Source organism: Ochotona curzoniae, unplaced genomic scaffold (genome assembly GCF_017591425.1).
Source record: "Ochotona curzoniae isolate NIBS_2020 unplaced genomic scaffold, NIBS_Ocur_1.0 contig_2688, whole genome shotgun sequence".
Classification (NCBI taxonomy): domain Eukaryota; kingdom Metazoa; phylum Chordata; class Mammalia; order Lagomorpha; family Ochotonidae; genus Ochotona; species Ochotona curzoniae.
In genome coordinates, this window is record NW_024465553.1 from 16303605 (window position 1) to 16327746 (window position 24142).

Here is a 24142-nt window from a genome sequence, read left to right on the forward strand (position 1 = left end):
CGCCACCCCTCCCAGCCCTCGGTTTGCCCTCCAGCTGGGCTGCGGGGAGTCCGAGCCGAGCTAAAAAACCTGTTGAGAGACGCGCGCATGGACGAGACTCGGCAGCGCTGCGAGGCGCGCGCACACACACAGTCCGCTCGCTTCTTCGGCCTCGGCGTTGCCAGCGCTTCCTGGAAGTCTGGAGCTCTCGCAGTGCAGTGAGTTCATGCACCTTCTTGCCAAGCCTCAGTCTTTGGGATCTGGGGAGGCCGCCTGGTTTTCCTCCCTCCTTCTGCTCATCGGCTGGGGTCTCCTCCTCCCCAGGCCTCACCAGCCCCCAACTCCACCCCCACCGCGGCCTCTCTCTGTCTCTCCCCATCCACCCGCCCCTCCACCGGCTCGCCCATGAAGATGCACTTGCAAAGGGCTTTGGTGGTCTTGGCCCTGCTGAACTTCGCCACGGTCAGCCTCTCTCTGTCCACTTGCACCACCTTGGACTTTGGCCACATCAAAAAGAAGAGAGTGGAAGCCATTCGGGGACAGATCTTGAGCAAGCTCCGGCTCACCAGCCCCCCTGAACCGTCGGTGATGACCCACGTCCCCTATCAGGTCCTGGCCCTTTATAACAGTACTCGGGAGCTGCTGGAGGAGCTGCAAGGGGAGAAGGGAGAAGGCTGCACTCAGGAAAACACCGAGTCGGAATACTATGCCAAAGAGATCCATAAATTCGACATGATCCAGGGGCTAGCGGAGCACAGTAAGTCTGGATTCCCTGCCGCAGAAGGTCCGCGCTGGAGCAGGGCGCTGGGCAGGGGTGGTGATGGTGGGGGCAGGAGCTGGTTGGCAGCCGCCACACTACAGAGTGTCCTGGGTCTGCCAGCACGACTGGAGCTGGGAGGTAGTTAGGGAGGGAGACAGAGCCATTCTGCCGAAAGCCAGGCTGCAGGAAGGCTGGGTCCTGAAGTCCCAGCACAGCCTGCACTGGTTTTTCAGTTAGCATTGTACCATGCTGCAGTGTGTGTGTGTGTGTGTGTGTGTGTGTGTGTGTGTGTGTGTGTGTGTGTGTGTCCTCACGTGGGATTCTGTAGGCAACTGTAAACATGTGGGGCGGCTGGCTCTCTCCTTTAAGCCCTGACAGTTCCATGAAGTTTGGAGACCCGGTGTCCCCTCCCTGCTTAGCCCAGTTCACGGTGACACATCTTTCTGTCAGCTTTTCCAGTTTCTGAGTTATAGCAGTACCTGCCCCCAAGCAGAATGTATGAGAAGTATCTGGAAGCCCAGGCACAAGAGCCTGGGATCTTCCATCTGCACCACACACATGACCCACGGGAGTCCACGTGTGGCGGGGGAGGGCAAGCACGTGTGTTCACACATCTGTGGACTTTAGAGCAATGGGCTGTCCAGTAGGCAGACTGCTCAAAAATGGGGACCTTCCCAACCAGTGGACTTCAGAGAGTCGGGGCTGTGGTACTGCGTGTGGAGGGGAGGGCTGGCGGCTCTTTGCGTCTGTGTGTCACAGGTGGACGGGAGGGCTGGCCGTGGGAGCGTCGGGGTGGTGTGTCAGGGTGCGTGTCTTCCCAGGAGGCTTACTGTCTGCGCTCAGGAGCTGGGAGCTGTGGGCTGAGACGCCAGTGTGTTTGTGCACGTGTGGAAGTCATGTGTGTTTACTGAACAGGGATTTAAAAAACCTCAATACAAGAGAGAGAAATTTGGCAGATGTGAAGAAACTGACAGCCCAGGAAGAGGAATGCGAGCCACTTGTGGGCCAGAGGCCCTGGGTGCAGCTCTGTTTGCTTTTCCTACCAGCAGGTGTCCTCACTGCCCTGCCCACCTCAGCCCAGGCCCACCTGGGAACTGGGCAGTGCATACAAAGGGAGTGGGGAGCAGGCCGGGTGAGGATGAGGAGTTGGGACAAGGAGTCTGGTTAGAGAAGCAGCAGGCATGGGTACTGATGGGTGGACCGGCTCTGGCTGTGGGAAGTGCAAAAGGCCCTGTTGGGAGCAGGCCCATACCAGGTGGAGGAGTTTGTGGTTACTGGCAGGGGTTCCTGTGGCTGCCTGGGGCGTCCTTCCTTAGGATGTGGCTACTGTGAAGGGCAGAGGCAGAGCTGGAGCTCCCTGGCCAGGCCTCTCTGGGTGGGGCCGGTTCAGGGTCCGCCAGGGATCTACCTTCCTGGGCACCCACCGGGGCAGGAAGTAGCAGCCACAAATATCAGAGGAAGGTGGGAGTGAATGCTGGAGGAGAGTGTGGGGCCAGAGGGCAGCATTGAGACCTTAATGACCCAGGCCAAGGGGAGGAGTTTGAGGGAGGAGGAGGAGTTGAGTCACTCAGCTGAGTCCACTCAACCTAAAATCCTGAACTGAGAATGAATGAGCTAGCCAGATGCAAGGTCTGAGTGCAGGTGGACATGATTTTTTTTTTTTCAGAGATGTAGGGTACAAGTTGTGGATGGCCCAGGAAAACACCAAGGCCCCCACAGATGCTGGGCATTTTGCAGGTTGCAGCACTAGGGTGGCCACATGGCTCTGGGTCAATGTCTGGCCCAGGGCAACCCAGGGCATAGCTGTCAGGATACTGTTTGAGATGCCAGAGGAGCTGGTGTCCGGTGGGACCCAGGTGATGCCACAGAGGCTAGTGGGTGCAAACAGGAAGTGGGCTCTGCTGACTCCCTGCAGCTGCAGGCGGTGACAGAGGCAGAGCCGATGCTGAACTGGACCCACCCTGCAGCTGCTCAGGTGCTGAGCCCGCCCTGGAGAGGCAGACACATGGGGCCACAGTAATTATAAAGAAGGCAGCAGGCAGGTGCACACGCCCAGCAGCTGTTGCATGGGGGTGGGAGCATCACCAGAGTGAGGGGAGCCTGTCTCCAATTTGTGATGGCGGGCAGGGGTTTGCAGGGGTCTGTGGTGGGTGCATCCATCAGCAGGGCCTCAATACCAGGGTTTCCTCCATCTACAAAATCAGAGACAAGCCCTGGACTCCCTTTTCTACTGAAAGAGACATATAATGACAGCGAGGCTGAGTGGGCAGGGATCCTCCTGCGGAGTCCAGGCAAGACTCCATGCTCCCTGTCTTCATTCTCTAGGGTTTTGCCTTGGGAGGTGAATAGAGAGGCTTTCCCTCTATGCTGAGAAGGGACATAGGTGTCATCCCATCTCCCATATGGTGGAGTGTGAAGGAACAGGCTTCTTGTGTGTCAGCCAAGGGCAATGCAAAGACAGCCAGCGAGCAGGTGGAGTTCAGACCCAATCATTATTGCCTGGGATAGAAAAAATGATATAGATATGGAATGAACCATGATATTTTAGATACAAGAGGTCAGGTGTGGGCATTTAGCCTGGTCCTGAAGATGTACTTTGGAGTCCCTGGGTTCGATCCCCGGTGCTGGCCCTGACTTCAGCTGTCCACTGATGCCACCCCCGGGAGTACTCAGATCTGAGCTCTGCCTGCTGGCATCGCCCAGCTGTTGCTGACTCACGTGGAACTCTGGCCAGCACCCTCTGGGGCTGAAGAGGGCAGCACCGGAGGACTCCCCACGTTATTTGTCATTCTACGAGAATCCATAGATTTTGGTGACAGGAAAGAACTATCCCAACCTGTTTTCTTGAAATCTTTGTAATCCACTGAGAGGATTCTGTCTTGGTGGCATAGATCCGTGTCTAATGGCCTGGATGATTTCCCAGGGCTTCCGGGGAGTCCTTGGGCTCATGGGTTTCCTTGTCTCCTGGCTTCTACCACCTTGTCTTCACTTTGGCTGTTCTTGCCAGCAGGTGCCTTTTTAAACTTTAATACCTTAAACATTTATTTATTTGACAGGCAGAAAGAAAGAGAGAGAGAGAGCGAATCCTCCATCTACTGGTTCACTCCCCGAAACAGCTCCAACAGCCAGGTCCAGGCCAGACTGAAGCCAGGAGTCAAGAACTCCAGCCAGTTCTCCCTTGTGGGGGTCAGGAGCCCCAGCACTTGGGCAGTTATCTTCTGCTACCTTTCCAGGTGCATTAGCAGGGAGTTGGATTGGAAGTGGAACAGCTGGGACCAGCATTCTGATATGGAATGCTAATGCATAGGAGGCAGCTTAACATGCTGCACCACACCAGTCCTCTCCTCTCCCCCCTTCTATAGTATGGGACACATTGTACTCAACCCTTCTTCCCCTTGGAGTCAGTCATTGGAGGTGCTGGCATAACTGAAGCCATATTGATGACAGTTCCTTCCAGACCCATCTCTGTTCTTAAGAGTGCCACTGGTCCCAAACAGCTCTTCCATATCCAGAGTGTCACTCACTGTCTTATAAACCACTTGCTACTGCTGGGTCTTCCCTCTGCTTTGAGCTGAAAGACTCAGGGAGTAGTTGGCAGTGTTTGTTCTTTGAAGGCCAATTATCAGTCAGAGCTCCGTTGGCTGGCATTCGCACACTTGTTTTCCTAACATCTGTTCCATTAATTTCTCTAAGAACCTGTGTCAGGCCCACCAGATGGCAGTTTCCAGAACACGCACCCATTCTTTCCGGAAGATCAGTAGCACATTTGCTTCTTTGCAGGCGTCTGATCTTTCCCGCCTTGCTGGTGACTTCCTAAACCACCCCTCGGGGTGATTATGAGCGCGTTCCAGCCTTGTCCATTATGTGTGGAATCTACACCCAGGGGCTTGAATTTCACCTTTTGGTTATTGCAACCATTTGTGCAGAAGAAAAGTTTTTCCTGGGTGTTGATGCTGCTGCGGCCTTGAAATTATCCCACGTGTGGCAGCTAAGAAGCGGAGCGCACTCCCAGTCTCCTCTCTCTCTCCTTCTTCCCCTCACCACCCCTGCTCTAGCCCTGGCTGCCCTGTGGGCATGGATGGAAAGGCCAGCAGGGTGACAGAGGCTGGCATAGCACATGCTGCCCAAGGAAGAGCCCCTTAAAGAGAACGGAACCAGTGGGGACAGATGTGTGTGAGCTGAACGAACATCTGTGTGTGCCAGCCTACAGACGTGTGACATGCAGAGCCGATGATGTCACTCTTGCTCAGACACCTCCCCTGGCTTCTTAACTGTTGACAAGATAAAACCCAGCCCCTCAGTCTGGCATATGGCCTTCCAACAAGGCCGGGGGTGGGCACCCCCATCTATTGTCCTCACCTCCTCTTACCTGGCACCAGCTATTGCTTTCCTACTTCTTTATGCCCCTTCCTCCCTGCCTGGCCTGTGCTGTCCTGCTCCCACTCAGCCTCTCCTCCTTCAGGGACCAGGTCTGGCGCCATCTCCTCCAGAAAGTTTTCTGTCCTCTCTCTCCCTCTCCTGACCTCCTTACAGCCACCCCTGGCCTTCTCCAAAGACCTTTTCCTTCCTGGCCCTGTTGTCCGGGTCTGTGTTTGAGTCACCTCCTCTGGTTCATAGTCCCCAGGGAAGGCAGGGGGCTGTGTCTGTTCACTTCTGGTTCCCCAGGGTTGGCGCTAACACAGGCACATCTGACTTCATACATATCTGGTTAACGAATGAGTGTCTGAATGGACACATGAATGAGTGCACTCACTCCAGGAGTAGTAGAGTACAAGGGGGAATTGCTGGTAACTTTTTTTTAAAAAAGATTTATTCATTTTTATTGGCAAGTCAGATATACAGAGAGGAGGAGAGACAGAGATCTTCGTCTGTTGATTCACTCCCCAAGTGGCTGCAATGACTAGAGCTCAGCCAATCTGAAGCCAGGAGTCCAGAGCCTCTTCTGGATCTCTCACATGGGTGCAGGGTCCCAAGGCTTTGGGCCATCCCTGACTGCTGTCCCAGGCCACAAGCAGGGAGCTGAATGGGAAGTAGGGCCTCTGGGATTAGAACTGTGTCCATATGGGATCCCAGCATGCCTAAGGCGAGGACTTTAGCCTTTAGGCTACCGTGCTGGGCCCCTGCTAGTAACTTTTGAGAATCGATATTTTCTAAAAATAGTAGGAAACCCTGGCTGAAGGGCTTAACAGAGTTAGAGGGTGGGGGAAAATGACATTTGAGTGGCCTGTCTTTAGTGTCCTGTCCACCGACCCTATGGTGTTACTGCTTCTTGCTTTGGGCTATGTGTTGTTCTAGAGCCATCCAGAACCCTCCCATGCCTCTGCCCTCAGGACTGAAGCCTCCAGACCAGTAAGGCAGTCACAGGTGAGGTGACGGCCACTTGGTGACCCCACTCATGTCCCTAGGGATCCACTGACACTGCATGTCTTCCCACTGCCTTCTGTCCTAGACGAGCTGGCCGTCTGCCCCAAAGGAATTACCTCCAAGGTTTTCCGCTTCAATGTGTCCTCAGTGGAGAAAAATGGAACCAACCTATTCCGAGCAGAATTTCGAGTCTTGCGGGTGCCCAACCTCAGCTCCAAGCGCAATGAGCAGAGAATCGAGCTCTTCCAGGTAAATCCAGAACAAAGACTGTCCAGGTGGGAAAGCCCATGTTCCCCTTCGAGGCCTCCTTTGAGCGCAGAGTTCAGCAGATGGGGGCTTAAGTGGGGCTTGGGTCTGCATCTGTCTCCAAGAGGGGCTGGAAGAAGGTGGCCGGCCACAGCCCTTGCCTGGTGCTTCTCTGCTGCCTGCATTCCCACACCAAGCCAGGATCCATGATGCTCTATGTGGACCTGATGCATGGACCCTTCTCTGCCCTACAGATCCTCCGGCCAGATGAGCACATTGCCAAGCAGCGCTACATTGGTGGCAAGAACCTGCCCACACGTGGCACGGCCGAGTGGCTGTCTTTTGATGTCACGGACACTGTGCGTGAGTGGCTTTTGCGAAGAGGTAGGTTGCTTCCTCCAACCCCCACTCCCAGATGAGTATGAACCTCAGGCTCCTGGGACCTTTGGAAGACATGGGGCAAAGGTCATTGATTGGAGGTCAGGGCCTCGCTGCACTGACTCAATGAATGTTGATCATATGCTCCTTGGGGACTCAGCAGTGACCAGGACGGAGAGGTCCCAGACCTCATGGGGCCTTCCCTCTGGTGGGAAAGACAAAGAACAAGCAAACATACTAACAAGGAAGACTCTCAGGAAGAATGTTTATGATTCTAGGGCCATCCAGAACTTCCTCCTCTCTCTACCGGCAGGGCATCACAGGTAAAACAATAGCCACTTGGTTACCCCACTGTCTCAGAGGTCCACTCACACTCTGCATGTCGAGCCGGCCGTCTGTCCCAAAGGAATTACTGCCAAGATTTTTTACTTTAATGTGTCTTTAGTAGAGAAAAATGGAACCAACCTGTTCCATGTAGAATTCCTGGTCTAACAAGAACGAAGTGTCTAAGGGTTGGGGGAGGAAGAGCAGGTGATTCTGACAGATAGGACCCCCAGCAGGTGCTCAGGGATGGTCTCTAGAATGAAGGAGTTTGTGCACTGAGAAGGGAGGGATGAGAAGGAGCCAGTCCTCCGAGGTCAAGGGGAAGGATGCCTTAAACAGAGGGCCCGGCGAGGCCCATGTCCTCAAGTAGAGGACAGCTCATTCTGTGTGACAGTCACCAGTAGACTGGTGGGGATGGAGTGTGACAGCCCCGGGGAACAGAGGAGTGACTGAGATCAGGCATCAAGGAGGACTTGTTCCAAGCACAGGGTGGGAAGCCACAGGAGTGCTGCAGGCGGGGCTGGAGGCTGAGAGTGATGTGACTTGGTGGAGAGACCCTGCTGGTGGTCTGCAGTCCGGGAAGGAAACAGAACAACCAGTTGGGGTCCACTGCAACAGCCCAGACACGAGCAACAGGGATGGTGAATGGATTTTCTTCCATGTTTTGGAGGTGGAGATTAGGTAGGGGATGTGGAGACGAAAGAGGCGTCACAGATGTGATTTCTAACATTTGAGACTGAGTTTCCAAGTGGTATCACTAATAGGGAAGATAGGGAGAAGAACAAGGACAAGGGCAGGTTCTGTTTTGTCCAATTAAATTTGCAAGGCCTGGTAGTCATCCAAGTAGAGCTGACAGGTCCAAGTGCATCACACTGCCTGTGTCCCAGTCTTACCCACTCATTGTGTTTCCTCACCTGGAAAATTAGGTAACGGCTCCACCCCTGTGTACCTCACAGAGATGGTTTAAGAATCCCAAGCATCTAAGAAAACCTCATGGCTCTCAACATAGTTTTATAGGCATGAGCTTTATTTTTGAAGATTTATTTATTTGAAAGTTAGTGTTACAGAGAGAGAAGGAAATAGGGAAAGAGAAAGAGAAAAAAAGATCCTCCATCTGCTGGTTCACTTCTCCAAATGGCCACAACAGCCAGAGGCTGATCCAGGTTGAGGCCGGAAGCTTGCAACTCCATGTGGGTCTCCATGTGGCACTTGGGCCATCTTTCTGTTGATTTCCCAGGTACATTAGCAGGGAGCTGGAGGAGTAAGTGTATTCAGTTAGGTAAAGGAACTGAAGTCCAGAGAAGTGAAATGTCAGGATCAAGGTTATCCGGTCTGGCTGGAAGTCGAGTCTGCTGCTGCTGGTCCACCTGGCTCTTGACATCAAGCACTTCAGTTTCTCTCCCTTTTGCATCCCTGGTTTGTTGTTGCCTGGTCTGACTGCTCAGTGGGCAGCGTTACATATGGTAGCCCCATCTGCCCCTTCTCTTCCTCCTTGGCAAGGTTTTCCTCCATCACGAGCTGTGATCAGGCCCTAGTCCAGGGACATATGGATGCTCAGAGTCCCTGAGCTAGGGGGCTCCTTCCACTGTCCTTGATATTTGGGCAAGGCAGAAATTCCAGACTGCAGGGCCTGCTTACTGCTCTTGGGTGGAGCTGGTGGGCACTGATGGTTTTTCTTTGTCAGGAGATGGGACTCATTCGCCAGCAAGCACCCTCTTCCTCCCTGCCTTGATCAGCACAGTCCTTGCCTCTCCTCCTTGTTCCCCAAGACTTGATGCTGGACCTTCCAGTGTAGTATGATCGAGGGTGGGGGTTGAAGGGCTCAACATGTGTGACCTGCCGGCCTCTTCATGCATCAGACTGCAAAGTCCCCACTTGAAGGGCATTATTAGGTGGCTGAATGGGCAGACTTTGGATCCCAACCCTAAGGTTGGCCAGGAATTCCATCCTCTGTCCGGGGTGCACAAAGGGGAATCCGGCAGCAGTGCTGTTGGGAATTCTGAGTCAGACTGGCGCTCCTGCCCAGAGCCTGGGCTTGGCTACAGGAAGGCGGGGCCGGGGAAATGATTCTCTTAGCTTCCCTGTCTGATTTTCATCAGCTCCACCTGGATTTCTTTGAAGCCCTGGGCACTTGAAGGAGTTCTTATTTTCACAGCTGCAGAACTCAATGAGAAGTTTGCGTTGGGAATGATTTCCATCCTCCTTGAGACATCAAAAAGATAATTTCGTAATAAAATCTATGGGTCCCCCGCCCACCATCCCTTTTGCTGCCAATTCTGAAGTTAGTTCTTCACTTGGATCCCGCAGCGCCCACTCGGGCAGGGACTGCCCAGCCTTCCCGCAAAGGAAACTGATGACATAGGCTGTGACTTCCCAGAACTCAGGGGTCTACTCAGGGTTCAAGGTCTCAAGCCAAGGACACCAGAGGACTCCAGAACGGAATAGTGATGTGATCTTGGATTTGTTCAGCAAACACCTGAGAGCCCATGTGCATCAGGCACCCAGTTGGCTTTCTGGGTCTCAAGGCTGGTTGGAGCATGGTCCAGACTTGGGGATCAGAGAGCTCAGTCCCTGGCGCTGCTGCTGCTGCAGCTCCTCTGTGTACAAAGCCAGGCCTCCCCAGCAAGCTGGCCAGGGACCACTTCCAGCATCATGGCTGGGGACAGGTGGGTCTACAAGAAAGCACCATTTTTTGGCTTCTCAGTGATTGTGTGGACAGCTTCCTTGGTGGTCACTACATTCCTCCCTCCCCCGCCTTGAGTTGCCCCTTGTTTCCCTAATGATGCTAGATCTGGGATTGGCCCTACTGCATCCTGGTTAGATGCAATTGGGCAAGCCATCCCATTTCCTTACATCTGTTGTTCTCATCTGTACAATGGTGGGGGGCGTGTGGGAGAGTTGGTGGGAGCAATCACTGTTCTTACTTTGTAGATTACTTCTGAAATAAAATGAGATAATACTTGTAACATCTCAGAACACTGTATCTCTGGAACTGAGCCAGAGGTCAAACCAGGTCATCTGGTGCTTAGCACTTGTGCCCTGAGCCACTCTTCCTGGTATATCTGTCTACACCTTGACTCTAACCCAGAGTCATAGAACTCAGCCATTCCAGGTTTCTCCCAGCCCACCTTGTACCCCCTTGAACAAGGAAGTCTGCCATGTTGTTAGGAAGTCTGTTTCAGCTTCTCTGGCTGCTGCTACTTCTTAATGCAGAGGGAGGACGCTCCTCACACCTCCTTTCTGTTCACTTCTTACCGGCCAGGGCTCTTGTTGACCTGCTTCGCTCCAGGACAGACTCCCCTAGCTTGGCAGGTGTCAGTGTGTCCTAGAGGATGCCCTGGCTTGGGTCACAGCAGAGCTGGGCTCTGGAGTTCACAGAAGAAAGGGAGCTGGTTTATAGCCAGCAGGACCGGGATGCCCAGGCTGAACAAATGCTGACCGGAATCTCATGGCTGCTGTATCATGCTGCCCTGGACACAAGGCTGAGCCAGGCTGGGCTCTGGGCTTTTCTTTGATGAACACCAGATTTCAGAAAGATTCTTGAAAGGCCAGATGTTCACACACACACTAGGGTGGCCCCAGGGAGTAATATACCAATGGGCACTAGAATGTCACTTCCAGTCTCTCATGCTCGTTCTCTCTGAGCTTCTGCCATGTGGGCCTTTGGCTGTGGCCTCTGGTCTGTTCTTGAATTTTTACCACTGTTTCCCAAGCTGTCCTTCTTTGGCGGACTGTCTACTTTCCCAGTATGAATGAGGACTCCCAAGCACTTTTTTAACCTCACGATGTACTTAACCAGGAGGGAAACAAGGCCAAGTGCAAGCATGATTTTCATCTTCCCTCTGGACTTGACTGCTTCCTGTCTGTGCACAGGCACAGCCATGCTAGACAGGCTGGCATCTTCTACCCAGACATGTTCTGCTCCTGGTTGGCAGCTGACCTTGCCTTGAGCATCAGCTCCTGACCTGCGGTCTTCTGGACAGCCTCCTGTTGGTGTGCCTTGCTGTTCTCATCTCTCTTCGGTTATTGCCTCTACCTCATTTCTTGTACTTCCTCTGCCTCCTCCCTTCCTCCTTCCTCAGCAGGTTGGCTCAAATGTCTTGCAACCGACACTTAACCATTGCAAGCTTTTCTTTCTCGTGTCCTTGTCCTTTTGCCCTGAAGCAGGAAGGCCATGATTTTCTCTTAATAACATCCTTTGGAAATGAGTGGCTCTTTTGGTCTCCGTTTATTTTGAAAACAGGACAGTGGCAGGTGTGTGTGAGGGGAGATACAGACACACATAGATCTCTCATCTGCTGGTTCACTCTCCAAATGCCCCCTGACACTGTGGCAGGGCCAGACTAATGCTACATGTTGGGCATTCAATCCAGGTCTCCAGTGTGTGTGTGTGGCAGAGACTCAAGTACTTGGGTTGTTACTTGCCTCTCCAGGGTGTATGTCAGCTGTAATCAGGATCACTGCCAGCACTTGAACGTAGACACTCCAATACAGGATGTGTGCATCCCAAGATGCACCAGACACCTGCCCTGAGATTGGATGACTGTGACCAACCTCCTACTGCTGCCCACCAGCTTCCTCTTCCATTTGGCTATTCACGATGTGGTAGACATACATTACATGTGGCAACGTGTGTTGTGTGTGAGGATCCACTCTGAGTTTTGGATGCTGTCCATGTGTGCCTGGATACTCGGCATAGCTCAGATTGCTGTGAGCACCACCGCAGCAGAGGCCCGACTCTCCCCACTCTACAGATGGAAATTTTCTTGCTGACGCTGTGTCTTCTTTTACAGAGTCCAACTTAGGTCTGGAAATCAGCATTCACTGTCCATGTCACACCTTTCAGCCCAATGGAGATATCTTGGAAAATATTCACGAGGTGATGGAGATCAAGTTCAAAGGTAACAGACTGGATGTGTGGGAGCTAATGGGGCAGGAGATCCTACCAGACTACCAGACAATGAGTTCAGAACTTAGGTACAAATGGTCAGCTATTTTGTATTTGGGCAGTTTTGCTCTGCTCTAGACCAATGGACATGATTTGCACCTTTCCTTTCCTTTCCTGAAGAAACCAGTACAGATGCACTCAGCCTCTCATTCCTGAAGCTGAAGCTATGTAGCTCTTAGGTGCTTTGTGATCTCATCCGCCCAAGTGGTGAAAGCTTCTGAACTACAAATACAATGTGAGCATGAATGGTGGTAAATCAAAGGCTTGTTTCTTTGGCTCCCACCCAAACCTGTGGCCGGCCTTGTGACACCTGAAGTTCTCAATAGAACTTCTGTGCTACCTTGACCAAGACTTTTTTTAAAATATATTTTAAAGATTTATTTTTATTGGAAGGTGAGATTTACAGAGAAGGAGACACAGAGAGAAAGATCTTCCATCTGCTGGTTCACTCCTCAAGTGGCTGCAATGGCCAGAGCTGAGCCGATCCAAAGCCAGGAGCCAGGAGTTCCTTCTGGGTCTCCCACATGGGTGCAGGGTCCCAAGGCTTTGGATCATCCTCTAATGCTTTCCCAGGCCACAAGCGAGGAGCTGGAAGGGAAGTAGAACAGCCAGGATACAAACTTGTGCCCATATGGGATCTTGACTGTTGCAAGGCAAGGACTTTAGCTACTAGGATACCACTCAGGCCTACCTTGACCAACTCCTAAGAGAAAACTCACACCCAATAGTCTTCAGCCTTAGGGTCCACAGTGATCACCTATTGTTCCATGTTTGGGACCAGGTGACAAGAAAGCCTCATGGGCCCAGGAAGACTCCTAGGACACAGCTCATGTAGAGCTGTTGTTATCTTTGTGGAGAATCCTGTATGGCATGTGTACCTAAACGTGTGCACCTTACAGCAACATCCCTCCAATGACAACTGAGCTCTGCTCCTGGGTCCTCCGCACAGCTTTCCTCCCCCATTGCAGCAGCAGGCTTCGCAAGGCAGCTCCCCTCGTGCCTCAAGCCTTCCTTTCCTGGACAGTGATGGGATGGGAGGAGATCGTGGCCTCCAAGGGCTCTGCTTGCCCTATTTAGAACTTGCTGCCTTCTTCCCCTTGTGCAGGCGTAGACAATGAGGATGACCATGGCCGTGGAGATCTGGGGCGCCTCAAGAAGCAGAAGGATCACCACAACCCTCACCTCATCCTCATGATGATCCCCCCACACCGGCTCGGCAACCCGGGCCAGGGTGGGCAGAGGAAGAAGCGCGCCCTGGACACCAATTACTGCTTCCGGTGAGTGTGGGGGTGCCTGGAAACAGATGTCTACTTATCCCAAGGACCCTGATGCTGTCCACGAGTGTTTCTGGGAAGATGGGTGGGGGGATTCCTACAAACAAATGTGTGTTTCTGGGAGCCTCGTGGTCTTTCTGCAAGTCTCACTCTGCAGAGGTCTTGGGTATAGTGAAAGAACTGCTCAGGTTGCTGGCGTTGGAAATGCTTGGTGGAAGCCTCTCCCTGGCTTGTGGTCCCAAGTATCTGTAGGGTGTGTGTGTGTGGTGACGGGGAACAAGAGGAGGCGGTACTAGAGGAGTGATTAATGCAGGAGTTTCCAGTAATAAGTACTCAGTTCTCTATGAAAAGGAGAAAAAGAGAGAAAAAGAAAAAGAGAGAGGGCGGGGTTGGGGTTGGGCGGAGGGGAAGTAAGGGAAGGGCATCTGAACAGTGAATAAAGTGAATAAAGCAATTTAGAACTGGCTGGGCAGCCATTATGCAGAGCTAGAAAGTCACAGCTTCTTCCCTGACTGGGCTTGTCCCAGCCAATCTGCTGGTTTGGAAGGGAGAAGATGTTACCCATATGCTCAGTTACAAAAAGGCAGAGAGTAGCCCCACCCAGGAGAGGTGCTGAAGGGAGGAGGATGCAGTGGGGAGTTCATGGAGTCATGGTCATGGGCAAGGCCTTCAGGAGGGTGTGAAGATGGCTCTCTGTAAGGAAGTGAATTCTGGGTATGCAGGGATCTGGGAGAAGGAAGCCCCTTGGGTCCAGGCAGGCATAAGGGGACAGTGGGTCCAGGCAGGCATAAGGGGACAGTGGGACTGGAAAGGAGGTATGCAAGGGGCTGGCAGAATGAGTTGGGGAATCTTTCCATCTTTATGGACACCTGATGGAGGCCAAGCTTGGCCAACAGGTGTAGGAGAGGCAGTAGGATTGCTGCTCGCCTTGTGGAAGGCCAGTGGTGCGGTTTATCTGCAAGGAATGAGTGTTCTTGGCTGCAGACATCCGTGCCTTCCACTTCCGAGCTCTCTGGTTCCCAAGAGGCCTGTGTCTGCAGGTTCAGGGTCAGACTAGCTGTCCAGCTCTGCCAGAGAGGACATAGATTTTCCAGCTCAGAGGTTTTCCAGGGGTTTCATTCGTGAGAAGCTGGAATGGTTAGCGAAGGCAGGACACAAGCTTAAGCACTCCGACAATGGGACATCCCAAGTGTTATCTTCTCTGTGCATAACATGTGTCCCCTCTTGCTGCATTTTCTCACCCATCATGTCCTCGGGATCCTGGTCTTCAACACAGAAAACTGTTCTGGTTTCTTTAGCCCCTTTGAAGATGGTATTCCCTTGATTTGGACCATCTCCCGTGCCAGCCTGGGAAGACTCCGGCGGGGGGGGGGGGCGGTGGGAAAGATGAGGGTGTTTGTGCAGTTTTTTTCATGATTAGGTTCCTTATAGGTTCATTTTTTTTTTCCCTCAATACTTTTTGTGGCAGCAACCTGGAAGAGAACTGCTGTGTGCGCCCTCTCTACATTGACTTCCGCCAGGACCTGGGCTGGAAATGGGTCCACGAACCCAAGGGTTACTACGCCAACTTCTGCTCGGGGCCTTGCCCATACCTCCGCAGTGCAGACACAACCCACAGCACGGTATGGGGTGGGCCAGTGCACCTGAGGACCCTGAAGGCTGAGCCAGCCAGGCCATCTGTTAGAAAGAATGAATGAAGCATTGAACATAGAATGAGGGGCTGATGATCTGGGGGTGCGGGGAGCTGGGGCAGTAAAGTCATCCATCCCTCTGCTTAAGGTTCTGATCTTGGCACACAGGGTCTGACGCTCTCTGGTCACATTCCTACCATAGTTTCTAGCAGACTTTTTATTTGCTTTGTCGAAAGCTTTTGTGTGGTGGCAATGAAGGGGCTGTCACACAGTCCCCTCCATGTAAGAGACGTGTGTGCATAGTTGGCAAGCAGTGTTGGGGGGAAAAAGGCATCTACCATTAGTTAAAGAACTCTGGTAGTTCTAGCCTCTTGGGTGCAGAGAAGTGATTCTGAAAGCTCATGCAGAAAGCACTTGGATGAGGCTCCTGTGGAAACTCGGGGCCCAGCTTGCCTTTTTCTCCAGAGGAATCAGAAATAGGACAGTGATATGTGACACGTGCTTCCTCGCAGCTCATTAGTACTGCATCCTGTTTAAGGCCCTATACTCTCAATACTTAAAAAACAGCCCAAGGCAGGCTTTGGGGAGAGCCATCAAACAGCAGGCCAAGAGTCAGTCATAGGTGGGAGGACTGAGACGGCACTGATTCTTACTAGTCCAGAACTTCACCATCAATTCAAGTGTCTTCGTAACCTCTCTGTACACAAGCATACGGGCTCTGCCTTCTGCCATGACAAGCAAACAACTACAGGTCTCTCACCCAGATTATGTCCCAGTGGTTTCCTTTATGCAGCAGCCAAGGCCAAGGCCAGCCTGCCACTCTTGGGAGTAATCCCCTTCAACTTGTAGCATTCCTAGGGAGGTAGGCTAAGGTTGGGTGTCCCCCTCTTTAAATGCCGTGCTCCTCCCCAGGTGCTGGGACTGTACAACACCCTGAATCCAGAGGCCTCTGCCTCGCCCTGCTGCGTGCCCCAGGACTTAGAGCCCCTGACCATCCTGTACTACGTCGGGAGGACCCCCAAGGTGGAACAGCTCTCCAACATGGTGGTGAAGTCCTGTAAGTGCAGCTGAGGCCCCGGGACCTGCGTCGGAGGAGACAGAGAGGAGCCGCTGCCCAACTGTCCGCTGCTCCGGGGACATAAAAGCTGCAGACCCGGCCTGGTGGCCGGCCCAGAGCCCGTTCCCTTCGGCTCCAGGCGGGTGACCGAGCCAGAGGTTTCCTTCCAGGACATTTCTCTTTCTTGCTGGCTCTGAAGATCACTGTGGTAAAGGAAGTGTGGGTTTGGTTAGGGGAAGGCTGGACTCTCGAGGACACAGATTTCCTGTGATATGCATATGGAGGTGGTGGGGATGGAGGAAGAGGGGATGGCAAGTTGACCTGTGGCATGGCAGTGGGGCTGGGGCTATCGTGGGGGTGGAGCCAGGGCACAGAATGGCAGAGTTAGGGCCAGTCTGGAAGACACTTGGGACCAGAGGTCGGGTTTGCTCACTGCAGGACTGCACTCCGTGCTGGGGAAACTGGGAAGGTGTCCTACAAGGCAAGCGTTTGTCTTCAGACAAATCACCAAGTCCCAAGTCCCAGCATTCTGTCTCCTACTACCTGGGAGGGAGGGACGGGCTTTTGTTTTGTAAATCGTCTTTCTACATCCATCAACGAACCCAGGCCAACTCAGCACAAGAGAGATGCTGAATTCAGAAGCCAGGGGTGGGCATCAACCCGTTATCCCATCTGCCCTGGGGGTCCCCTCCTCTCACATTCTTCCTGGGTCCAATTCCCCCTTGGATGTTTGGCTGGACTCCTTCCAGGTCAGGACACACATATGTGGATTTGGGGTCTATGTGGCCTCAGGGCACTAAAGGTTTCTTCCTGTGGGGCCGACAAGCCCCTGTGTTCAATTGGTGTTCCTGGAAGCAGGTGCTACAGCCCATGAGGCATTTGGGGTAGCTACCCATGCCAAACAGTGATCTGGCCCCCAGATGCATAGACTGACATATATAAATATAAATATTACTCTCAAAATCTTTGTATAGATAAATATTTTGGGGGAAGCTTGGATGATTTCATCTTCTGGAAGATTGTTTCTACAACAGTAAAAGCCTTATTCTGAGGTCCATGTCTGGCTCTGTCTCCGTCTTTGTCAATCCCCCTGCCCTTCGTTCCGTGGCAACGTCTCAGCAGCTTGGGCAAACTGGAAGCTGGAGGTGGGGGATCTCGCACACATGAGACACGTTGTTTGGTATGACTGCCCTGAGCATGGAACACTGGGAGAAGCCCAAGCTATTGCAGGTGGTCCCTCACATGCACAGAGGTCATGGTTCCTATGTGTAGGAGGCCACTGTGTGAGGGCTGTGAATGTGGGGGTGTGTACAGGGCCAGTGTTGTCACTGTAATGTTGTCGCTGCCTTCAAGCTGCCACCTCCCTTCCCAGATCAGCTTGGAATGAGACAAACTTGGGGTGGAAGGTATGAAAACTGGAGCCTCATTCTGTTAGCAGGTGCAGCTTCACCCAGCTAACCAGGGAATCCCTTTGCAATCTCAGGACTTCTCATGAGAGATCTGGAAATGGGAGAGAGAAAAAAAGAAAAAGAGAGAGAGAAGGATGCAGTCTCCAGAGTTCTCTTGAGGTTGATCATAGATCCCAGAGCCATGGAGGAATCAATATCCCTTTTTGGGAGGGGTCATCCAGCTGCTCCCGCAAAACCTCATTCCTTCAGTGACAGCACGTCACCACTGGGAAGAAAGCCTGAAAGCCTACTGGAAGTGAACTCTGCTGGCTGGGGGCATGTGCACAGTGTGTGCTGCCTCTTGTTCCTCTAGAGTTAGTACTCCAGGAAGGAATTCTTGAGTTTGCTCTCCAAGACTTCCTTCCCTGCCTTGTGCATGCCCAGACAGTTCTCGTGGCCTCTCTGTCTTCACTCCCCGCACCCACTGTGGCCCTCATTTACTACCACTGTCTTGCTGGGTGGGACTGTGGTTTCCCCAATCCCAGGGAGCCTCTGGGGATGTGGTGGGTGCAGCACACTCAGTGCTTCCACCAAGGCCATTGCTGTTCCCCACAGTGTCCCGGAGTCCTCACTCAGGGCAGGTATTCTTAAATCTGTGAGGCATGAGGATCACCCAAGTGTTTATGAACATGAACCACCGCCAACAGCTTGAGAGGCATCTGTATGATAGGTGTAGTAGGGGCTAGGCTGCCTAGAAACTGCATACTGAGAAGCAGCACGTTCCATGAGGTTTCTAGAAAGGAAGCCTCCCTTTTCACCCCACCTTGTAAGACATCACTGAGTCAATGGCCTCTGCTTTCTCCTAAAGAACCAAGGTGGGCCTGGTGCAATGGCTCAGTGGCTAAATTCTCATCTTGCAACCTCCAGGATCCCATATGGGTGCCAGTTTGTGTCTCCTATCCACTCTACCTCCTATCTCTGCTTATGGCCTGGGAAAGCAGCCTTGGGATCTTGCACCTGTAATGGGAACCCTGGAAGAGGCTCCTGGCTCCTGGCTTAGAATAGGCTCAGCTCCAGCCATTGAGGCCAAGTGGTGGGCAGGGGGAGGAGGAGGCGAATCACAGGATGGAAGATCTTTATCTCTCCTTCTTTCTGTAAATCTGTCTTTCCAATAAAAATAAATGAGATCTTAAAAAAAAAAAGAACCAAGGTGACTAGATGTGTTTCCTAAAAGCATCCCAAAGAAGCAGAACAAACTGTTCCTAAATCTTGGTGTTGGAGTTCTGTTCTCAGGCTCAGCAACAGATACGTGTGGCCAGGGGTCTGCAGTGCAGCCTTCTTGTCCCACGTAGCTCCACTATTGCTAAGAGAAGTGCAGTTCTGGTCAAAGTGACTTGAAAGCACTTGAGAACAGGAAGGAACAGATGACACCGGATCAGCATGCGGTGAACGCAGAAATGAGCTTGAGGATTTAATTCTGATTGGCTACTTAGGGGAATTTTAAGCACGGTAGTTGGCCTAACAAGTTCCTTTACTGGGCTCACCCCCTCTTGTTCTTTTCCATAGGGGTCAGAGGATAAGCACCCCCAAGTCCCTTTATAGCAGGGACCTGTGCGGGAATTCTAATGTGTCACCTCACTAATGTACAACCACATGAGTAAATAGTTAAGCCGGTCCTTCCACTACTAGGCACAGGCCCCAGGACCACAACAGAACACACTTTCTTCTCTCCTGCAATTCACAGACCTCAGCTTCTGCAAGCAAACAAAACATGTCCGTGGACTCCGATCTGTTTCCATTTCCCATGAAGGCAGTAAAGTCTCTTGTCTGTTTTCTACTTAACTTTGGCGCGTGCTTTTTACTTTCGAATTTCAACACTGAGTCTATCAGTTTCTACTGAAGCGGCCCAGGCTCTTGGCAACTCCCCGGTGCAGTTAAGTCAATCCTTCTGCGGGCTCTGTGGGCTGGCTTTTATACATTTTCTCCCAACAAGCTAGAAAGATGGGGGCCACGAGCCAGAGGCGAGGTGGACAGCTGCTGGGTTGAGCTGTGTGGCTGGCAGGTCTGTTTAGGCACACAACGTATACAACTGGGTACAGATCTACACGTCACAGGAGACCCCACAGGTGTGGCGTGCCTGTCCGCTGTGGGCTGGCAGCTTCCCAGGGACAAGAGCTGCCCAGGACCCACCATCTCTGCTAAAACACAACATCAGAACATCTCTCGATGGTGCATATTCTACAATGATGTTTCCAAAGCAGCCCAGCAACGGAATAAAATGAACAAACAAACAAACAAACAAACTGGTTCTCTTTCAGGTCTTGTTTGTGTGACTACTGACGGTTGGGACATTAGTAAATGGGAACAAAATAAGAAAGAAAATAAAAATGTAATGACTTTATTAATTTCAGAAATCAGTAATTCCCAAGGATGCCTTTCCCCGGCTCACGTTGTCGGCCGCAGGCCCACTGTCTCCACACCCTGGGACACTCGGGCTGTGTGCTCCTCCTGCCCCCGGGCCCTCTGGGAAGGGAGGAGCAGCTTTGGTAGATAATAATGGGGGAGATCTGAAGCTTGTGCAAGAAAATGAAGCCTAATGCTGCAATCTGTAAAGGAAGAGGAAGCAAAATGCAAGTAAGACAAAGAACCTCTTGCATATCCTTTCTGGGCCCAACAGGAGAGGGACAGGGAAGACGGAAGTGGGCAGGGAGGCAGGCAGGGTCTGGGGAAGGGAGAGGTGAATGTGTGCGCTGATGGCCCATGGAATGCACCTGGTTCCACAGCCCCACTGCCTGGTGCCACCTAGAGGATCTTCCTTCCTGGGCTCCCAGGACTGGCTCAGCTGACTGGCACTTATGCCCAAGGCTCTGGGGACTCGGAGGCAGCCCAAAACCACTATGCACCCCTCGCGGCACTGGAGGAGGGCACCTGGCCCTCAGTCACGCACCCAGGAGGAGAGCACGGGTCCTTCCTCCACGTTTCTGTGGCTCATCATTAGTTAGTGTGAGCAGGATCTGAAAGACAGAAAGCCAAGCACCAGGTGACTGCAGGGAGCAGTGGGGTTTTGCACACTGACAGCCAGCTTGGCCTGGCTTGCCGTCCCTTCACTTGACCCAGATCAAGGAAGTTTCACCTCCTTGGGCAAAACCCCTCATTTAATTTTTTTTTAAAGTTCTATTTTATTTTTATTAAAAAGTCAGATACGTAGAGAGGAGGAGAGACACAGAAGATGATCTTCTGTCTGTTGATTCACTCCCTAGCGGCCATAATGGCCGGAGCTGTATTGATCTGAAACCAGGAGCCTGGATCCTCTTCCAGGTCTCCCATTTAGGTGCAGGGTGCCAAGGCTTTGGACTGTCCTCAACTGCTTTCCCAGGCCACAAGCAGGGAACTGGATGGGAGGCAGGGTTGTTGGGATTAGAACCGGCACTCATATGGGATCATGGGATCCCAGCACTTGCAAGGTGAGAACGTTAGAGCTAGGCTACTGCTCCGGGCCCAAAAGCCTTCATTTTAACCCTGTGGTTGGAAAGATTCTTCCAACAGGAATCCGGTGTCGCTACCTCTTAGGGTGTAGTTCTCTTTAGCTTCCTTTTTTTTTCTTTCTCTTGGATCATGACCTTTTATTCCCCTTTGTTCCTCAAAAGGAAGATCTTTTCCGGGAACATGGGGTCAGAGCTGTCAGTATCTATGAACTGTGCAGAAACCCTGTGCCTTCTGTACGTTTGAGTGTTCCAACTCTTCCCTCAACGCCATGCTGTCAGACACCACTTCTGCCCTCCTCTGTACACCTTCAATGTACCTGCTGTGCCCCTCCCTGTTTAAGAATCCTACCCCCCAGCCCCTATAAGACCCTCCCAATTCTGACCCATTTGTGCTCTCCTGAATTTCCCATTTATCCTTCCCTTGTTTACTGTTTAAAAACGTGGTGACTTCACCATGCCTATGCCTGAGTGGAATGTGGCTCAGCTGGACATGGCTCTGGACTTTACACCGTCCCTGTGACTATTCCTAGCACTGCACAGAGGTAGTGGGGCTGCTGGGTCATACACACTTGCACCTGGAGCTCCCTTGGGGCTGCCATCTTGTTTCCCAAAGTTGTGGGGCCGATTCCCAGTCCTTCTGGCAGGGAGCAGCCTCCTCTGCACCAGAAGTGCTGCCGGCTGAGTGTAACATGCCGCTGCAGACCATGTGAGCACGCGATGGTACCCCACTGCGGGCCGGGGCTCACGGACCGCTATAATGATGAGAAGTGAGCTTGAGCATCTTTCAGGTATCTGGCAGACATGTCTAGATGTTTCCCTTTCTGCTGAGTGCTGCACACGCCTTCTGCGTCTCTTCCTACTGAGCTGCTGGGTCCTGGTTTTTAGGAACAGTGTTATTGCGAGAAAACTCATTTATCCTACACTTCACTCACTGTGTTCAATTTGGTGGAATTTTACTATATTCAGAATTGTGCACCTGTCACCCCAATCAACTTTAGAACATCTTCAATAGTCCCTAAAGCAAGCCCATTAAACCCTTAGCTATTAACCTCCACACCTTTCGATACCCACCCCAAGTGACAATCACGCTGCTTCCTGCTTCTCTAGATTCGCTTATTCTGGTCCTATTGGCCAAGTGGAAATCTGACAACGTATGGCTCTTTACGTCTGGCCTCTTTCATTTAGCAGAACGCTTCAAGCCTCACACGTGGCTGAAGGCGTCAGTGCTCTATACCCTTGGTACGGCTGAGTAAGATTCTGTTGTACTTGATACATACATCACTTTATCCCTTCACTGGCTAAAGAATATCTGCGTTATTTCTACTTCCTGGCTGTGTTTAATAATGCTGCTATATACATCCACATACATGTTTTTGTTTGAACCAATCTTTTATTTCTTCTCAGGTATAGATACAGGAGTGGAATTAACTTCTGAGTCCCATGTTGATTTCATGTTTAACCATTTGAGGAACTGCTCAACTTTTTTTTTTTTTAAACTAACTTATTTGAAAGTCAGAGACAGAGAGAATCTTCCATCTACTTCTTTATCCCAGCTGACCAGAAAGGGTAGTACTAGCTCAAGCTGAAGGAGCCAGGAGTTTCATCCAGGTCTCCCAGAGGGGTTGACACAGTGGTGTCAAACACATGGGCCATCCTCTACTGCTTTTCCTGGGAAATTAGCAGAGATCTGGATCAAAGAGGAGCAGCCAGGACAAGAACCAGCACCCTTACAGGATGCCAGAAGTTGCAGACAGCAGCTTGAAACTGCTGAGCTATGATGCTAGCTCCAACAGTTTTTAAAAGCAGGTGTGTTCCCACAAGTGTTGTAAGAAAGCTCTCGGGCCCAGCGTGATAGCTTAGCAGTTAAAGTCCTCGTTTTGAATGCGCTGGGATCCCATGTTGGGCACTGGTTCTAATCCCGGCGGCCCTGCTTCCCATCCAGCTCCCTGCTTGTGGCCTGGGAATGCAATCGAGGACGGCCCAAAGCCTTGGGACCCTGCACCGGTGTGGGAGACTCAGAGGAGGCTCGAGGTTCCTGGCTTTGGATTGGCTCAGCTCTGGCCATTGCGGCTGCTTGGGGAGTGAATCATCAGATGGAGGATCTCTCTCTGTCTTTCCTCCTCTCTGTATATCCACCTTTCTAATAAAAATAAATCTTTAAAGGGGAAAAAAATAAAAAAGCTCTCTCCATTTTCTTGTCAGCACTTGCAGCCGCAGGTGGGATGCGAGGCATTGTCCTGCTGTGGTTGTCACTTACAATTCCCGAGTGACTAATGACGCAGAGAATCTCAAACTTATTGCCATCACTGCAGTTGTTTGGCAGAATGTCTTTTTCAGGTTCATTGCCTGTTTTAAAAACGCACTCTCCTTTTAAGGTTTTAATAGGTCTTTCGAGGAACATGATTTCTTTCCCCCCTTTCTATAGGCGGTTGCTTTCCGCCTTGATAGATGTCCAAACCATAGAATTTTAAGATTTTAATGATTTGTTCATTCTTATCTTTTTTTTTTTTAAGTTTTACTTATTTATTTGAATGGAAGAGTAACAGAAAGAGAGGGAGACAGAGAGCATCCACCCAGTGGTTCACTTCCCAAATGGCTGCAGCGGCCAGGGCTGGGCCAGGCAGAAGCCAGGAGCCTGGAACTCATTCCAGGTCTCCCACATGGGCGGTGGGAACCATCACCAGCTGCCTTCCCAAGCTCTTCAGAGGGAGGCTGGGTGGGAAGTGAAACAGGACTCCAAAAGGCAGTCCAACACGGGATGTGGTGTCCCAAGGGGCTTCCTAACCTTCTGTGCCACAACATCACAGCTTGGTATTTGAGTAAATTTTTGTAAATTAAACATTAAAACTGTACCCATCCCGTCACGGTTTTAAAACTGCATCAGCACAAATGTGCTCAGGGTATCTTCCTGGCGTCTGAGGCGTGTTTAGCAATGCTTACATTCATTCCTTCCCATTCTGTTTATTTTCTATTTTATTACTTTCCTCTCTTATCTTTACTATTATTTAGTTTACTTTTTTCTTACTTTCTTTGGATTTGTTGTTCTTATTTTAACTTCTTAAGCCAAATTAATTCTCAGACTCTCTGCTTCTGTCACCATAAACATAAATTTTCCTTTTAATAGAACGTGTGCTGTATTGCTCAGATTTTTGCTATCAGACAATTTTAAACTGCCTTTCAAGCGAGTTAACTCTTTGTTAATCTCCAGACCTCTCCGAAGTTTCCAGTTATCACACTGTCAAGGAACCTGGCTTTTGAAATTTAAGGAATGTAAATAATATTCCTGATGCAATTATTTCATGTGATGT

The 24142-nt window shown here is 51.5% G+C and overlaps 2 protein-coding genes across 2 annotated transcripts in view; one reads left to right on the forward strand and one right to left on the reverse strand.

Moving 5' to 3' along the window:
* On the forward strand, window positions 1-16243 carry TGFB3 (transforming growth factor beta 3). The gene is made up of 7 exons (XM_040975592.1): window positions 1-736; window positions 6189-6352; window positions 6604-6733; window positions 11845-11952; window positions 13105-13276; window positions 14742-14895; window positions 15817-16243. The coding sequence occupies exons 1-7, from the start codon at window positions 385-387 to the stop codon at window positions 15973-15975; spliced, it is 1239 nt and encodes a 412-aa protein (XP_040831526.1). The 5' UTR covers window positions 1-384; the 3' UTR covers window positions 15976-16243.
* Window positions 16244-19656: 3413 nt separating this feature from the next.
* TTLL5 (tubulin tyrosine ligase like 5) overlaps window positions 19657-24142 on the reverse strand; it is a 213114-nt gene continuing 208628 nt past the window's right edge. The window contains exons 33-34 of the mRNA XM_040975261.1: window positions 20297-20363; window positions 19657-19955 (exon numbers count right to left, since the gene is read on the reverse strand). Of these exons, the coding sequence (XP_040831195.1) occupies window positions 20348-20363 (16 nt within the window). The 3' untranslated portion in view covers window positions 19657-19955; window positions 20297-20347. The remainder of the gene's footprint in view (window positions 19956-20296; window positions 20364-24142) is intronic.

What these genes read in the sequence shown, in the direction of transcription:
- TGFB3 (XM_040975592.1), top strand. Translation starts at nt 385, where the DNA reads ATGAAGATGCACTTGCAAAGGGCTTTGGTGGTCTTGGCCCTGCTGAAC. An exon ending in AGAGAATCGAGCTCTTCCAG is followed by an intron (nt 6,353 to 6,603) that starts GTAAATCCAGAA and finishes TCTGCCCTACAG; the next exon opens with ATCCTCCGGCCAGATGAGCA. An exon ending in CAGACACAACCCACAGCACG is followed by an intron (nt 14,896 to 15,816) that starts GTATGGGGTGGG and finishes GCTCCTCCCCAG; the next exon opens with GTGCTGGGACTGTACAACAC.